Raw genomic sequence first — 12,820 nt, 5'->3', positions numbered from 1 at the left:
CCAGGGAAGGGGTGAGAGTCAGATGAGAGGCCAACCAGGGAAGGGGTGAGAGTCAGATGAGAGGCCAACCAGGGAAGGAGTGAGAGTCAGTCAGTAGAGAGGCCAACCAGGGAGGGGGTGGGAGTCAGTCAGGAGAAAGGCCAACCAGGGAAGGGGTGAGAGTCAGATGAGAGGCCAACCAGGGAAGGGGTGAGAGTCAGATGAGGCCAACCAGGGAAGGAGTGAGAGTCAGTCAGTAGAGAGGCCAACCAGGGAAGGGGTGAGAGTCAGATGAGAGGCCAACCAGGGAAGGGGTGAGAGTCAGATGAGAGGCCAACCAGGGAAGGAGTGAGAGTCAGTCAGTAGAGAGGCCAACCAGGGAGGGGGTGGGAGTCAGTCAGGAGAAAGGCCAACCAGGGAAGGGGTGAGAGTCAGATGAGAGGCCAACCAGGGAAGGGGTGAGAGTCAGATGAGGCCAACCAGGGAAGGAGTGAGAGTCAGTCAGTAGAGAGGCCAACCAGGGAGGGGGTGGGAGTCAGTCAGGAGAGAGGCCAACCAGGGAAGGGGTGAGAGTCAGATGAGAGGCCAACCAGGGAAGGGGTGAGAGTCAGATGAGAGGCCAACCAGGGAAGGAGTGAGAGTCAGTCAGTAGAGAGGCCAACCAGGGAGGGGGTGGGAGTCAGATGAGAGGCCAACCAGGGAAGGGGTGAGAGTCAGATGAGAGGCCAACCAGGGAAGGGGTGAGAGTCAGATGAGAGGCCAACCAGGGAAGGGGTGAGAGTCAGATGAGAGGCCAACCAGGGAAGGGGTGAGAGTCAGATGAGAGGCCAACCAGGGAAGGGGTGAGAGTCAGATGAGAGGCCAACCAGGGAAGGAGTGAGAGTCAGTCAGTAGAGAGGCCAACCAGGGAGGGGGTGGGAGTCAGTCAGGAGAGAGGCCAACCAGGGAAGGGGTGAGAGTCAGATGAGAGGCCAACCAGGGAAGGGGTGAGAGTCAGATGAGAGACCAACCAGGGAAGGGGTGAGAGTCAGATGAGGCCAACCAGGGAAGGAGTGAGAGTCAGTCAGTAGAGAGGCCAACCAGGGAGGGGGTGGGAGTCAGTCAGGAGAGAGGCCAACCAGGGAAGGGGTGAGAGTCAGATGAGAGGCCAACCAGGGAAGGGGTGAGAGTCAGATGAGAGGCCAACCAGGGAAGGAGTGAGAGTCAGTCAGTAGAGAGGCCAACCAGGGAGGGGGTGAGAGTCAGATGAGAGGCCAACCAGGGAAGGGGTGAGAGTCAGATGAGAGGCCAACCAGGGAAGGGGTGAGAGTCAGATGAGAGGCCAACCAGGGAAGGGGTGAGAGTCAGATGAGAGGCCAACCAGGGAAGGGGTGAGAGTCAGATGAGAGGCCAACCAGGGAAGGGGTGAGAGTCAGATGAGAGGCCAACCAGGGAAGGAGTGAGAGTCAGTCAGTAGAGAGGCCAACCAGGGAGGGGGTGGGAGTCAGTCAGGAGAGAGGCCAACCAGGGAAGGGGTGAGAGTCAGATGAGAGGCCAACCAGGGAAGGGGTGAGAGTCAGATGAGAGACCAACCAGGGAAGGGGTGAGAGTCAGATGAGAGGCCAACCAGGGAAGGGGTGAGTGTCAGATGAGAGGCCAACCAGGGAAGGGGTGAGAGTCAGATGAGAGGCCAACCAGGGAAGGAGTGAGAGTCAGATGAGAGGCCAACCAGGGAAGGAGTGAGAGTCAGTCAGGAGAGAGGCCAACCAGGGAAGGGTGAGAGTCAGTCAGTAGAGAGGCCAACCAGGGAGGGGGTGGGAGTCAGTCAGGAGAGAGGTCAACCAGGGAAGGAGTGAGAGTCAGTCAGTAGAGAGACCAACCAGGGAGGGGGTGAGAGTCAGATGAGAGGCCAACCAGGAAAGGGGTGAGAGTCAGTCAGGAGAGAGGCCAACCAGGGAGGTGGTGAGAGTCAGATGAGGCCAACCAGGGAAGTGGTGAGAGTCAGTCAGGAGAGAGGCCAACCAGGGAGGGGTGAGAGTCAGGTGAGAGGCCAACCAGGGAAGTGGTGAGAGTCAGGTGAGAGGCCAACCAGGGAAGTGGTGAGAGTCAGTCAGGAGAGAGGCCAACCAGGGAGGGGTGAGAGTCAGTCAGTAGAGAGGCCTACCAGGGAGGGGGTGGGAGTCAGTCAGGAGAGAGGCCAACCAGGGAAGGAGTGAGAGTCAGTCAGTAGAGAGGCCAACCAGGGAGGGGGTGAGAGTCAGATGAGAGGCCAACCAGGAAAGGGGTGAGAGTCAGTCAGGAGAGAGGTCAACCAGGGAGGTGGTGAGACTCAGATGAGGCCAACCAGGGAAGTGGTGAGAGTCAGTCAGGAGAGAGGCCAACCAGGGAGGGGTGAGAGTCAGATGAGAGGCCAACCAGGAAAGTGGTGAGAGTCAGTCAGGAGAGAGGCCAACCAGGGAGGGGTGAGAGTCAGATGAGAGGCCAACCAGGGAGGGGTGAGAGTCAGATGAGAGGCCAACCAGGATACAACAGAATAAAGATGTCCTTGATACTAGTACCTCCAAGCTCCAACTCTCTGGAAAGGCACACGTACACGTTGCAAGCAAATCATAGATTTGTATAAACCTATTGCAGTTGTTCTATAGTTATGTAAGGTAAATAGTAGATGTCTCCCTTAGTCTGGAAATCCAGAACTTGTGTACCTGGTCAGGGTTCATGTAGTGACCTGATCTAGTATTGCTACACAACATGCAAGTGCCACTTTTCTTCTTTGTCACAACCTCTCTCTCTCTATATATATATATATATATATCAGCCTGTCTTCCTCTGTCACAACCTCTCTATATATCAGCCTGTCTTCCTGTCACAACCTCTCTCTATATATATATATATCAGCCTGTCTTCCTCTATGCCACAACCTCGCTCTCTATATATATCAGCCTGTCTTCCTCTAAGTCACAACCTCTCTCTCTCTCTATATCAGCCTGTCTTCCTCTGTCACAACCTATCTCTCGATATATCAGCCTGTCTTCCTCTGTCACAACCTCTCTCTATAGCAGCCTGTCTTCCTCTGTCACAACCTTTCTCTCTATATAGATCAGCCTGTCTTCCTGTAAGTCACAACCGCTATATATATATATATATATATATATCAGCCTGTCTTCCTCTGTCACAACCTCTCTCTCTAGATAATCAGTCTTCCAGTCTGTCTCTCACCTTGAGTTTGTGCTCCTTCCTGTTGATGATGACGGCGGTGATCTGCTGGTCCATGAAGATGAGGATGGTGCAGAGCAGGGCAGGGATGGCTGCAGCCAGCATGGTCCACCAGGGGTTGGTCCCCAGCGGGGAGATCACCCAGCCACGGTTCTCAGACGTGGGCTAGAGGAGCAGGCACGGTCAGGAAAGAACGTCACACACACAGTAAACCGGGACGTCACAACACACACAGTAAACCAGTCGGTCACAACTAGAGGTCGACCGATTAATTGGAATGGCCGATTAATTAGGGCCGATTTCAAGTTTTTAAAAAAAAAAATTTTTTTACACCTTTATTTAACTAAGCAAGTCAGTTAACAACACATTCTTATTTTCAATGACGGGCTAGGAACGGTGGGTTAACTGCCCCGTTCAGGGGCAGAAAGACAGATTTTCACCTTGTCGGCCCCGGGGATCCAATCTTGCAACCTTAGTTAACTAGTCCAACGCAATAACGACCTGCCTCTCTCTCGTTGCACTCCACAAGGAGACTGCCTGTTACGCAAATGCAGTAAGCCAAGGTAAGTTGCTAGCTAGCATTAAACTTTTCTTAGAAAAAAACAATCAATCATAATCACTACTCAACTACACATGGTTGATGATATTACTAGATATTATCTAGCGTGTCCTGTGTTGCATATAATCTGACTGAGCATACAAGCTTCTAAGTATCTGATTGAGCGGTGGTAGGCAGAAGCAGGCGTGTAAACATTCATTCAAACAGCACTGTCGTGCGTTTTGCCAGCAGCTCTTCGTTGTGCGTCAAGCATTGCGCTGTTTATGACTTCAAACCTATCAACTCCCGAGATGAGGCTGGTGTGACCGAAGTGAAATGGCTGGCTAGTTAGCGCGCGCTAATAGCATTTCAAACTTCACTCGCTAAACTACCCTTGCTCTGCATGGGTAACGCTGCTTCGATGTGGTGGCTGTTGTCGTTGTGTTGCTGGTTCGAGCGAGGAGCGGGACGGAAGCTATATTGTTACACTGGCAATACTAAAGTGCCTATTAGAACATCCAATAGTCAAAGGTTAATGAAATACAAATGGTATAGAGGGAAATAGTCCTATAATAACTACAACCTAAAACTTCTTACCTGGGAATATTGAAGACTCATGTTAAAAGGAACCACCAGCTTTCATATGTTCTCATGTTCTGAGCAAGGAACTGAAATATTAGCTTTCTTACATAGCAAATATTGCACTTTTACTTTCTTCTCCAACACTTTTTTCTTGCATTATTTAAACCAAATTGAACATGTTTCATTATTTATTTGAGGCTAAATTGATTTTATTGATGTATTATATTAAGTTAAAATAAGTGTTAATTCAGTATTGTTGTAATTGTCATTATTACAAATACATTGTTTTTTAAATTTATTGTTATTATTTTATATATATATATATATATATATATATATATATATATATATATATATATATATATATATATATATATATATATATATATATATATATATATATATATATATATATATATATATATATATATATATATATATATATATATATAAAAAATAATAATAGTAATATATATATTATGCTGTCCGGTCCTCTGGCAGTCTCTATGGGGGTGCCACAGGGTTCAATTCTCGGGCCGACTCTTTTCTCTGTATATATCAATGATGTTTCTCATGCTGCGGGCGATTCCCTGATCCACCTCTACGCAGACGACACCATTCTATATACTTCCGGCCCGTCCTTGGACACTGTGCTATCTAACCTCCAAACGAGCTTCAATGCCATACAGCACTCCTTCCGTGGCCTCCAACTGCTCTTAAACGCTAGTAAAACCAAATGCATGCTTTTCAACCGTTCGCTGCCTGCACCCGCATCACCACCCTGGATGGTTCCGACCTTGAATATGTGGACATCTATAAGTACCTAGGTGTCTGGCTAGACTCTAAACTCTCCTTCCAGACCCATATCAAACATCTCCAATCGAAAATCAAATCAAGAGTCGGCTTTCTATTCCGCAACAAAGCCTCCTTCACTCACGCCGCCAAACTTACCCTAGTAAAACTGACTATCCTACCGATCCTCGACTTCGGCGATGTCATCTACAAAATTGCTTCCAACACTCTACTCAGCAAACTGGATGCAGTTTATCACAGTGCCATCCGTTTTGTCACTAAAGCACCTTATACCACCCACCACTGCGACTTGTATGCTCTAGTCGGCTGGCCCTCGCTACATATTCGTCGCCAGACCCACTGGCTCCAGGTCATCTACAAGTCCATGCTAGGTAAAGCTCCGCCTTATCTCAGTTCACTGGTTACGATGGCAACACCCATCCGTAGCACGCGCTCCAGCAGGTGTATCTCACTGATCATCCCTAAAGCCAACACCTCATTTGGCCGCCTTTCGTTCCAGTTCTCTGCTGCCTGTGATTGGAACGAATTGCAAAAATCGCTGAAGTTGGAGACTTTTATCTCCCTCACCAACTTCAAACATCTGCTATCTGAGCAGCTAACCGATCGCTGCAGCTGTACATAGTCTATTGGTAAATAGCCCACCCATTTTCACCTACCTCATCCCCATACTGTTTTTATTTATTTATTTTTCTGCTCTTTTGCACACCAATATCTCTATCTCTACCTTTACATAACCATCTGATCATTTATCACTCCAGTGTTAATCTGCATAATTGTAATTATTTGCCTACCTTCTCATGCCTTTTGCACACAATGTATATATAGACTCCCCTTTTTTCTACTGTGTTATTGACTTGTTAATTGTTTACTCCATGTGTAACTCTGTGTTGTCTGTTCACACTGCTATGCCTTATCTTGGCCAGGTCGCAGTTGCAAATGAGAACTTGTTCTCAACTAGCCTACCTGGTTAAATAAAGGTGAAATAAAAAAAATATATATTTTTTTAAAATCGGCCGATTAATCGGTATCGGCTTTTTTGGTCCTCCAATAATCGGTATTGGCGTTAAAATCATAATCGGTCGACCTCTAGTCACAACACACACAGTAAACCAGTAGGTCACAACATACACAGTAAACCAGAACGTCACAACACACACAGTAAACCAGTAGGTCACAACACACACAGTAAACCAGTAGGTCACAACACACACAGTAAACCAGTAGGTCACAACACACACAGTAAACCAGAAGGTCACAACACACACAGTAAACCAGAAGGTCACAACACACACAGTAAACCAGAACGTCACAACACACACAGTAAACCAGTAGGTCACAACACACACAGTAAACCAGTAGGTCACAACATACACAGTAAACCAGAACGTCACAACACACACAGTAAACCAGTAGGTCACAACACACACAGTAAACCAGTAGGTCACAACACACACAGTAAACCAGTAGGTCACAACACACACAGTAAACCAGAAGGTCACAACACACACAGTAAACCAGAACGTCACAACACACACAGTAAACCAGAACGTCACAACACACACAGTAAACCAGTAGGTCACAACACACACAGTAAACCAGAACGTCACAACACACACAGTAAACCAGAACGTCACAACACACACAGTAAACCAGTAGGTCACAACACACACAGTAAACCAGTAGGTCACAACACACACAGTAAACCAGAACGTCACAACACACACAGTAAACCAGTAGGTCACAACACACACAGTAAACCAGAACGTCACAACACACACAGTAAACCAGTAGGTCACAACACACACAGTAAACCAGTAGGTCACAACACACACAGTAAACCAGAACGTCACAACACACACAGTAAACCAGTAGGTCACAACACACACAGTAAACCAGTAGGTCACAACACACACAGTAAACCAGTAGGTCACAACACACACAGTAAACCAGAACGTCACAACACACACAGTAAACCAGAACGTCACAACACACACAGTAAACCAGTAGGTCACAACACACACAGTAAACCAGTAGGTCACAACACACACAGTAAACCAGTAGGTCACAACACACACAGTAAACCAGAACGTCACAACACACACAGTAAACCAGAACGTCACAACACACAGTAAACCAGTAGGTCACAACACACACAGTAAACCAGAACGTCACAACACACACAGTAAACCAGAACGTCACAACACACACAGTAAACCAGAACGTCACAACACACACAGTAAACCAGAACGTCACAACACACACAGTAAACCAGTAGGTCACAACACACACAGTAAACCAGTAGGTCACAACACACACAGTAAACCAGTAGGTCACAACACACACAGTAAACCAGAACGTCACAACACACACAGTAAACCAGAACGTCACAACACACACAGTAAACCAGTAGGTCACAACACACACAGTAAACCAGTAGGTCACAACACACACAGTAAACCAGTAGGTCACAACACACACAGTAAACCAGAACGTCACAACACACACAGTAAACCAGTAGGTCACAACACACACAGTAAACCAGTAGGTCACAACACACACAGTAAACCAGAACGTCACAACACACACAGTAAACCAGTAGGTCACAACACACACAGTAAACCAGTAGGTCACAACACACACAGTAAACCAGTAGGTCACAACACACACAGTAAACCAGTAGGTCACAACACACACAGTAAACCAGTAGGTCACAACACACACAGTAAACCAGAACGTCACAACACACACAGTAAACCAGAACGTCACAACACACACAGTTAACCAGAACGTCACAACACACAGTAAACCAGTAGGTCACAACACACACAGTAAACCAGAACGTCACAACACACACAGTAAACCAGAACGTCACAACACACACAGTAAACCAGAACGTCACAACACACACAGTAAACCAGAACGTCACAACACACACAGTAAACCAGTAGGTCACAACACACACAGTAAACCAGTAGGTCACAACACACACAGTAAACCAGTAGGTCACAACACACACAGTAAACCAGAACGTCACAACACACACAGTAAACCAGTAGGTCACAACACACACAGTAAACCAGTAGGTCACAACACACACAGTAAACCAGTAGGTCACAACACACACAGTAAACCAGAACGTCACAACACACACAGTAAACCAGTAGGTCACAACACACACAGTAAACCAGTAGGTCACAACACACACAGTAAACCAGAACGTCACAACACACACAGTAAACCAGAACGTCACAACACACACAGTAAACCAGTAGGTCACAACACACACAGTAAACCAGTAGGTCACAACACACACAGAAACCAGAACGTCACAACACACACAGTAAACCAGTGTCTCAAATAGTAGGTTGATAATACTCTAAAATAGGGCAGTGCTATCCAGGTTTCTCTCTTTATAACTGGAAGTTGACTAAATAAATGAGTTCATATTTTCCATACCCTCATACTCTCATTCAATCAAATCCATTGATAATCAGGACATGGTTCTTTATCTTATAGGACATTCTTTATCTATTCAGAGTGTCAAGGTTTGTTAGACCCAGATCAGATCAGCACAAAGACACAAACAGGCTCCTCCTGCCTGTTCTAGTTTAGTGAACTTGGCACATACCTGACAGATTCTGTTGGCAATCTGATGTACAGTATCATAGTAGGGTGTTAGGGGACTACATGAAACGTTGGTTTTAGTGTTAAACAGAACACTATTTCATGAGGATAGGACTGACCATTGCTGAGATATTTTATTTTCAAGTTATCGGAAAAGGTCAAAAACGTTGGACAGGTCGATGTTAATCCCTAGTCAAGAATGGCAACAAACCACCTGTCTGGATTCTTAGATTCAACACGTTTTGTTCAATGTCTCAAGATAGGCTTGTCAAATTAACCACATTTCCATCCACGGGTTTTACGCAAGTAAAGAGTACGTCTGAAAATAATTATCATGACAGCTGCGATGGAAACAGGACGTTTCAGTACAATGTTAGAAATGCTGACAGATCATCTGTTCGTTTGACATGGTGCAATCATTTTGTGTCTAAAATTAATTATGCAAGTAATGGTGGTGGAAACACCTTTATACACAAATATTGATATAATAACCATCATATCAAAGTAAACTTGGGAGTCTCGATGAGATGGTGTGTTATCCTCCCACTACAACTCAGGAAAACATACCGTTTATTAGGCTACAGATGAAATACATTCTGATGAACTTCAGTGATGACCTTGATGCTCCTTTCCAATAAATATTGAGGGTCTTATTCTGGCGACATGATGGTCAATCCTTGACTGCCGCTTGCAAATAAAAACGAGTTCTTCTACAGAATCGATAAATGTAGACCTGCCTCCCCACACCGCCTTCCCCAACTGTATCAGAGCTGTTAGCTGGAGCGCAGGTGCCAAGACCAGAGTAAGCACATTTGCTATTTTACGCAACAGTTTTTGTAGAGTTGACAATGCGATGGAAATACATTGAACTTTAGATTTTTTATTCAGTACACGAAAAAGTTCATTTTGTGTGCACTACGTCATCACACGCTGTTTGGTGAAAACACCACTGCTGGGAAAATACGCAGATTGGTTTTATGTGGCTAATTGGATGGAAACCTAGCTACTGTTAAGGAACTTTCAGGACTGATGGAGAACATTGAGATGATTCAAATACAAGTCAAATCGATTCAATTAAAATGCTGTATTAAGCAAATGATCCAAAATGTTTTCAGGTAAGGTGGTCATATTATTAACACATTTTAATGCATTATGCAAAACTTAGTAACAATTTGAAACCATTTATGAAATGATAACTTTTGATAGTACTTTATCACACACACTGAACTGTAACACAGAAGGCTACAATGGAATTGGGTTATACAGTAAATGTTATTTTTGGTGTTGAGTTACTTTGGTGATGAGAGGATGAACTGCAGCAAATTATTAGCATAGTCATAGCTAAATAACAGTGAACTAAGCCTGTTTCTAATCAATTGTAAGGCTGTTGCCACTGAATTCTGGTAGTTTATACCATGAAAACCATGAATCACAAAAAATTCCCCGCTGGCACATTACAGCCACTGCAGAGCAGCGCTGCCTCTCACCTGGGTTATTACCTCAGCGAACTGTGTCAGCCACTCCCACACAGCTAGCACCCATCATGGAAGTGGGGGTGGCAAAAGGGGAATTTGGACCAATCCCTGACAACCCAGTAGCTATGAAGCTCTACTTTGTAACTGGCTGTGTTTTTTTTGTTTCTCTGAAAACACCTGAATGACAGAAGTGAAGGAAAAACATTTCACCTGATATTTCAGTGAAAAGACGTCTGATGACCATGAAACAACCTCAGGACTTTCCAATGTCACATCGATCGTACTCTGATCGGTTGAGGAATACCTTCCGCCAAGAGCAAATATGAACTCGCGGGTTTCACAAAAAGGTCTTTGAACATCCTTAGCATGGCACTATACCCCGCAATGTCACATTCAGTATTGTGATTGCCACGTTAATGTTTTCAAATGATTTAATATGTATTTTGATGACCACATTATTGACATTAAGTCAAACAGATTTTTACAATTCTCGCATAATGTCCATTGTATGTCGTGTCACTCAACACAATAATAATAATAATAATAATAATAATAATGTATTCGGATATAATCTAGACTTTTTTTTTTAATGTTAAACAATTTAAAGGCCCAAACTAAACGAAATTCAGAGTTAACTGTTTGAAACCAATCCATACCTGAAAGCGGTCAGGCACATTCAGTTTGGGGGAGGGAATGCCCACCAGGTAGTCCACCAGGACCATGATCATGATGGTCAGGAAGACCGCGAAGTCACTGATGGTCGACCGTACCTGGAACACAGAAGGACAGAGTGAGAAGGAGTGCACAGCTGAAAAGAGGTAAAGGGTCAAGTATAGAGGATCAAACCAAGGGAGAGAGCAGAGTGGTAGGACCTAAACTCACTAGTACACAACCCTGACAGACACATCACTCCTACTCTAATGCCAAACCTTGGTGGGAAAGTAGAGCTTGGTCTTGAACTGCTTGAGGAAGGAGGAGAGGAAGAAGGTAGTGAAGAAGAGGATGACGGACCAGAAGAGGACGTCAGGGATGTAGGGACCATGGTGGCCGCAAGCTGGCCCAACAAACTCCCCACGCAGCCTAGAACACTCCTACAACACAGACCGGGGGAAGGACAGTTGAGGGTTGTCAAAATCAACTTTATGTCCATGCATGAAATCAATGTCTTTTTACTATTGAAATGGAAAACCAGTACGAGACAGATTACAACAATAGGAAGGTACCATCGACGCCCCATAAGCACACACACGCAAGCAGACACACATAAAAACACACACAAACACATGGGGAAAAAACACAACTTACATCGACATCCAGTTGGGTCCAAGATATTGATTCTGGTGCGACCCCGCTGTGGTTCCAGACCTGCTGGATCTCAGGCGTGGCGTTAACCGGCGGAGAACATTGACATCTGAGACAGAGACTAAACATTAACCGACACCGTTCACCTACTACAACTGACCTAACTATCAGCTACTACAACTGACCTAACCAAAACACCGACTACAACTGACCTAACCAAAACAGCTACTACAACTGACCTAACTATCAGCTACTACAACTGACCTAACTATCAGCTACAGTGCCTTGCGAAAGTATTCGGCCCCCTTGAACTTTGCGACCTTTTGCCACATTTCAGGCTTCAAACATAAAGATATAAAACTGTATTTTTTTTGTGAAGAATCAACAACAAGTGGGACACAATCATGAAGTGGAACGACATTTATTGGATATTTCAAACTGTTTTAACAAATCAAAAACTGAAAAATTGGACGTGCAAAATTATTCAGCCCCTTTACTTTCAGTGCAGCAAACTCTCTCCAGAAGTTCAGTGAGGATCTCTGAATGATCCAATGTTGACCTAAATGACTAATGATGATAAATACAATCCACCTGTGTGTAATCAAGTCTCCGTATGAATGCACCTGCACTGTGATAGTCTCAGAGGTCCGTTAAAAGCGCAGAGAGCATCATGAAGAACAAGGAACACACAAGGCAGGTCCGAGATACTGTTGTGAAGAAGTTTAAAGCCGGATTTGGATACAAAAAGATTTCCCAAGCTTTAAACATCCCAAGGAGCACTGTGCAAGCGATAATATTGAAATGGAAGGAGTATCAGACCACTGCAAATCTACCAAGACCTGGCCGTCCCTCTAAACTTTCAGCTCATACAAGGAGAAGACTGATCAGAGATGCAGCCAAGAGGCCCATGATCACTCTGGATGAACTGCAGAGATCTACAGCTTAGGTGGGAGACTCTGTCCATAGGACAACAATCAGTCGTATATTGCACAAATCTGGCCTTTATGGAAGAGTGGCAAGAAGAAAGCCATTTCTTAAAGATATCCATAAAAAGTGTTGTTTAAAGTTTGCCACAAGCCACCTGGGAGACACACCAAACATGTGGAAGAAGGTGCTCTGGTCAGATGAAACCAAAATTGAACTTTTTGGCAACAATGCAAAACGTTATGTTTGGCGTAAAAGCAACACAGCTCATCACACCATCCCCACTGTCAAATATGGTGGTGGCAGCATCATGGTTTGGGCCTGCTTTTCTTCAGCAAGGACAGGGAAGATGGTTAAAATTGATGGGAAGATGGAGCCAAATCCAGGACCA

At 45.1% G+C, this 12,820-nt stretch overlaps 1 protein-coding gene across 5 annotated transcripts in view; it reads right to left on the bottom strand.

Annotated features, from left to right (window-relative positions):
- Positions 1-12,820, bottom strand: part of LOC110534121 (sodium bicarbonate cotransporter 3) — an 80,996-nt gene that overhangs the window by 7,588 nt on the left and 60,588 nt on the right. For all 5 annotated transcript variants that reach the window (XM_090222472.1, XM_090222476.1, XM_090222469.1 and 2 more), the window contains 4 exons: positions 11,509-11,614; positions 11,133-11,294; positions 10,860-10,973; positions 3,175-3,336 (listed from right to left, as the gene is read on the bottom strand). In XM_090222472.1, the coding sequence (XP_090078598.1) occupies positions 3,175-3,336; positions 10,860-10,973; positions 11,133-11,294; positions 11,509-11,614 (544 nt within the window). The remainder of the gene's footprint in view (positions 1-3,174; positions 3,337-10,859; positions 10,974-11,132; positions 11,295-11,508; positions 11,615-12,820) is intronic.

This window comes from Oncorhynchus mykiss, chromosome 3 (genome assembly GCF_057628025.1).
Source record: "Oncorhynchus mykiss isolate SJ-2025 chromosome 3, ASM5762802v1, whole genome shotgun sequence".
NCBI lineage: Eukaryota > Metazoa > Chordata > Actinopteri > Salmoniformes > Salmonidae > Oncorhynchus > Oncorhynchus mykiss.
This window is presented reverse-complemented; position numbering and strand designations above follow the sequence as displayed.